This window comes from Neopelma chrysocephalum, unplaced genomic scaffold (genome assembly GCF_003984885.1).
Source record: "Neopelma chrysocephalum unplaced genomic scaffold, ASM398488v2 Primary Assembly neopelma1_150, whole genome shotgun sequence".
Taxonomy (NCBI): domain Eukaryota; kingdom Metazoa; phylum Chordata; class Aves; order Passeriformes; family Pipridae; genus Neopelma; species Neopelma chrysocephalum.
In genome coordinates, this window is record NW_020897812.1 from 56,282 (window position 1) to 61,870 (window position 5,589).

At 62.4% G+C, this 5,589-nt stretch overlaps 1 protein-coding gene across 1 annotated transcript in view; it reads right to left on the bottom strand.

Annotated features, from left to right (window-relative positions):
- The window catches only part of FAM171A2 (family with sequence similarity 171 member A2), a gene marked incomplete at its 5' end in the record, with an annotated part of 10,045 nt that overhangs the window by 4,182 nt on the left and 274 nt on the right, over nucleotides 1-5,589 (bottom strand). Inside the window, 3 exons of the mRNA XM_027701162.1 lie at nucleotides 455-613; nucleotides 698-790; nucleotides 2,409-2,636. Coding sequence (XP_027556963.1) covers nucleotides 455-613; nucleotides 698-790; nucleotides 2,409-2,636 — 480 coding nt within the window. The remainder of the gene's footprint in view (nucleotides 1-454; nucleotides 614-697; nucleotides 791-2,408; nucleotides 2,637-5,589) is intronic.

The window sequence follows — 5,589 nt, forward strand, 5'->3', positions numbered from 1 at the left end:
GTAAAATAAAAAACAAACCTAAAAGTAAAATAAAATAAAAATAAAATAAAAATTAAAATTAAAATTAAACAAAAATAAACATAAAAGTAAAAATAAAATAATTTTTTTTTAAATTGAAAAATTCAAAAATTCAAAAATAAACTAAAAAGAAAAGTAAAAAAATAAAATAAAAACAAACATAAACCTAACAATAAAAATAAAATAAAAATAAAGTCAAAATAAAATCAAAATAGAATAAATTTTAAAATTTTGAAATAAAAAATAAAATAAACATAGAAATAAAATAAAAATAAATCCACAATAGAATAAATTAAAAAAAATTAAAAAGAAAAATAAAAAAATAACATAAAAATAAACACACAGATAAAAATAAAATAAAGATAGAAACAAAACCAAAATAAAATAAATAAATTTAAAAAGAAAAATAAAGAAGTAAAAGAAAAAGAAAATATACCGGTGCCGTCCTGCTCGGTGCCGAGGAAGGCGGGGAAGGCGCGGGCCAGGCTGGGGCCGGAGGCGGTGGTGAGGGACGCGGCGAGCTGGCTGTAGGTGGAGCTGCGGGGCAGGCGGGCTGCCCGCCGAGGGAACTGCGCCCACGGCTGCCCACGGCCACCTGCGGGGGCACGGCGGGGGTGGCAGCACCTGGGGGAGCTGGCGGTGCCACCCTCTCCCACCCACATCCCTTCCCCTCGCTCACCTGGGGATCCCAGGAGGATCTGGACCAGGTCCTCGTAGAGGATGAGGGTGGCAGGGCGCTCCGGGAGCAGGTACAGGCTGATGGAGGCGTAGACTGCAAGGGGGGCAGGGAGGAGGGGTGATGGGGGCACCCCAAATACACACACACACACACACTTAGACCCCCTAAGGCAAGGGGGATGGGGGGCCAGGGCAGCAAGAGGTGAGGGGCATGTGGGCACAGGGACAGGCAGTAGCAAGCAGTGGGCAGGGTGGGGGTACCCCCTGCATACCCCCATCCCTGTACCCCTCCAACCCTGCACCCCCATCCCTGCACACCCCCATTCCTGCAACCCTCCATCCCCATCCCTGTACCCTCCCATCCCTGCAACCCTCCATCCCCATGCCAATGCACCCACACCCCTGCAGCCCCACCCCTCTATCCCCATCCCCAAGCCCATCCCTGCACCCCTCCCTCCCCATCCCTGCACCCCTCCATCCCCATCCCTGCACACCCTCATCCCCATCCCTGCACCCCTCCATCCCCATCCCTGCACACCCCCATCCCCATCCCTGCACACCCCCATCCCCGCACACCCCCATCCCCACCCCCCTTGTCCACTCCCACGTGTCCCACCCCCCTCCAAGGTGACCCCACTGATGCCACCCCCCCACCCTGGGGACAAGGGCTGGAGCTCATCCCAAGGGGGCCCTGCAACCCCCCCACCCTGGGAGGGGGGACTTGGGGCCACCAGGACACGGTTGTCCCCTCCCAAAGGGGCCAGACCACCCCCCAAACACCCTTCTGTAAAAGACTCCCCACCCAAAGACTCTTTGGAGTCCCCCATAAGGAAGGGACTGAGCCCTGAGTAAGGGACTGGGCAACCCCAGTAAGGGATTGGGGTCCCAGAAAAGGATTGGGATCCCCACAAAGGGACGGGGGGGGTTCCCAGGAAGGAATCAGGGACTTAGGAAAGGACTGGGGTCCCCCCGGAGGGACTGAGGATCCTCAGGAAGGGGCAGAAGGCCCCCAGTAAGGGATCAAGGAACCCCAGTAAGAGACTGGAAACCCCCCCCACCAGTAAGGGAGGAACACAAGACCCTGTTTAGGGCTCGGACCCCCCTGTGAGGGATTGTGGTCCCCAGTAAGGGACCAGTTCTCCCAGTAAGGGATCAACAACTCCAACAGTGAAGAATCAGAATGAGGGTCCCCCCAACAAGGGCTCAGAACACCCCAGAAAGGAATTTTGAATCCCCCTCGGGGCTCAAAGCCCCCCAGTAAGGGACTGGGGACCCTCATATGGACTCAAAGCCCCCCAGTAAGGAATTTAAAGTCCCAAGGAGACTTAAAGTCCCCCAGTAAGGGATTGTATCCCCCCCATCATGGCTCAGAGCCCCCCAGTAAGAGACTGGGGGCCCTCATGGGCACTTGAAATCCCCCACTAAGGGATTGTGTCCCCCCAGTAAGGAACATTGAACCCCATATGGGAGTCAGAGCCCCCCAGTAAGGGATTGTGTCCCCCCAGTAAGGAACATTGAACCCCATATGGGAGTCAGAGCCCCCCAGTAAGGGATTGTGTCTCCCCATCAGAGCTCAAAGCCCCCCGCTAAGGGGCTGGGGACCCTCGTGGGGACTTAAAGCCTCCCAGTACAGAATTTAACCCCCCAGTCAGACTCAGAGCCCCTCCAGCAAGGCCCCTCTGCCCGGGGGGGGGGTCCCGGTGGTGGCTCACGTGGCAGTTTGGTGACACGCCAGGGCGCGGAGGCGGTGACGTATCCGCGGCGGGCGGCGGTGACGAGCAGCCAGGAGCCCAGGCGGTAGGGCACGGGCAGGACCCCCGTGCCCGTGTGGTCGGTGGTCCCGGCCGCCAGCGCGCTGCGGGCGCCGAACACGTCCAGCACGGCCTGGGCCAGCGGGGCCAGCGTCCCGCTCTCGTACACCTGCACCCGCAGCAGCACCTCTGGGGGGCAAACGGGGGGGTTAAGGAGGAGGTGGCACCCCCCCGACAGTGGGACCACCTGGGGGACATGAGGATGGGGCCGGAGGTGGCCTGGTGGGTCGTGGGGCCTGTGCACAGGCACCATCCCAGGGGGTCCAGGGCCACCGTCCAGGGCCTCCATCCCAACAGCTTGGTGGGACCTCTCCAGTGGGTCATGGCCACCACCCTGATGGGTCATGGCCACCATCTCAGCAAGTCCTGGCCACCATCCCAAGGGGTCCTGGCCACCATCCCAGGGGGTCCCCAGCCACCGTCCCAGAAGGTGGTGGGACACATCCTGGCAGGTCATGGCCTCCATCCCAACAGGTGGTGGGATCTGTCCTGGTGGGTCGTAGACACCATTCAGGGGGTTCTGGGCCTCCATCCCAATGGGTGGTGGGATGTGTCCTGATGGGTGATGGCCACCACCCTCATGGGGTCACAGGCCACCATCCCAGCAGATGGTGGGACACATCCTGGCAGGTCATGGCCTCCATCCCAACAGGTGGTGGGACCTGTTCTGGTGGATTGTGGCAACAACCCTGGTGGAATACAGGCACCGTCCCAGCAGATAGTGGGACACATCCTGGTGGATCATGGCCACCAGCCCAGGGGGTCAGAGACCACCATCCCAGGAGGTCACAGGCCACCATCACAACAGGTGGTGGGACACATCCTGGTGGTTCATGGCCACCATCCCAGGGGGTCATGGCCAGAATTCCAACAGGTGGTAGGACCTGTACCGATGGATCATGGTCACCATCCCAGCAGGTGGTGGCCACCACATCAGCAAAATGGTGGGCCCCATCCTGGTGGGTCATGACCACCATCCCAGCAAATCATGGGCACCATCCCAACAGGTGTTGGGACCCATCCCAGTGGGTCATGGCCACCACCCTGGTGGTCCACAGTCACTATCCTGGCAGGATGGTGGGACCCACCCTGATGGGGACCATCCCAGAAGGCCATGGGCACCATCCTGGTGAGTCACAACCACCAACCTGATGGGTCATGGCCGCCATCCCAGCAGGTGGTAGGACCCATCCCAGTGGCCACCATCCCAGCAGGTCACAGCCACCCCCCAGCTGGGTCACAGGTGCCCCTCAGCAGGCAACAGACACTGCCCTGGGGGATGTGGGCACCACCCCTGTGCCCCTTTCTGTGCCCACCCTGCTCCCCCTTGAGGGGGACTCATGGCCCCAGGGAGCCATGCCCATCTGGGTGGGTGCACTCAGTCACATCCCCCCCCCAGGGGCCACCCAGGGCCACCCCCCAAGGTGCCACTCACACGTGTCACAAGTTCGGGGGGTCTCGACCCCAGCGGGCCCCACCAGCAGCGCAGGGGGTGGTCCCCCCCCGCTCCCCGCTGCAGGACAGGGGTGGGCCCGGCTCAAGGGGGGGGTGTACCCTAAACCCTGGTGTGCCCTCGGCCCCCCCCGAGCCGGCGCCGTTCCTGCGCATGATCCGCAGCCTTTGGCAGCGGTCCCGGCTCCGGCGCCGTCACCCAGGCAACGACCTCCTTCATCCCGCGCCCCGGGGCTCCCGGCACCCCCCGCCTGTCCCCCCGCAGCCCTTGCCCCCCAAAGCCCCCCCCCACCACCCAGCACCCCCCGCCCCCGCCCACATGTGGCCCAGATGTGGCGATGGGCGAGGGGGAGAATTCGCGGCAGCTGCTTCAGTGATGCACCGGGGGGGGGGGGTCAGGGATGGGGGTCCCGCATAGCAGGGACAGCCGGCACCCAGGGGCAGGAATGTCCCCGCGGCCACAGCCGGCCGCCCGCAGCTGCCGGGGGACAGCTGTCACCGACGGCCACCCCGCTGTCCTCCGGAGAGGGGGGTACGTGGTGCCGCCCCCAGCGCGGGGGTACAGCCGTGGCTGCCCCCTTCTCCACTGTCTGTCCCCCCACTTTCACCAAGGGGTCCCCGGAGGCTGTCACGGCCACCACAGGGTACACTGCCCCCCCGCTGGCTCCCCAGTGCCTCCCAGTCTAACCCCAGTGCCTCCCAGTCTGACCTCACGGTCCCATGAAGGATGGGCAGGGGGTGCCAGGCCCCGGGGTGGCAGTGGGGAGCCCCATCACTGCTGTCACCCCGTGGGGACAGGGACAGGCAGGGGTGATGCCAGTGGGGAGCTGAGCCAGCACAGACAGGACTCCTCTCATCCCCGGACACACCTCACCTTGGCACAGGGGCACTGCCAGGAGGGTTTGGGATGGGGGTGAGGGATCACAGGGAGCCGCAGGGACCCCACAGTGGCGCTGCACCCCAAGGCCCCCCCTGCCTGCCCAATGCACCCCCCACCATCCTGCACCCCCGGGCGCTGCTCAAGACCCCCACCCACCCACCCACCACCATGCACCACTCGGCCTGGGACCCCCACCCACCCTCCTGCACCCCCAAGCTCTGCCCATCATCCCCACCCAACTTCCGTCACCCCCCTGGTTTGTGACCCCCACCCACCATCACACACCCTTGGCACTGCCCAGGACCAGCCCCCCACCATCCTGTACACCAAGGCGTGGGACCACCCCCACCCTCTCATCCCCCTCAAGCTCTGCCCATGACCCCCACCCACCCAGCCGCACCCCCTGGCACTGCCCAGGCCCCTCATCCACCCCCCCACCCATCACCCTCTGCCCGCCAGTGGCCAGAACCGCCCGGGGAGGGGGAGACGGACAGACAGACGGGGGGGAGCAACAGAGGGGGGGCAGACGGACAGACAGAGCCGGGGGCAGACGGAGGATGGACAGGGGGATGGATGGAAGGGATGGACGGGGGGTGCGGGCGCGGCGGGGTTGGGGCGGGCAGGGACGGGGGGGTCGAGGCCGGGGAGTGCCGGGGTGGGAGTCGGGCGGAGGGTGGTGCTGGTGGGGTGTCGGTCGGGGGTTGATGTCGGAGCCGGGGGATGCCGGGGGGAGGGATGTCGGTGCGGGGG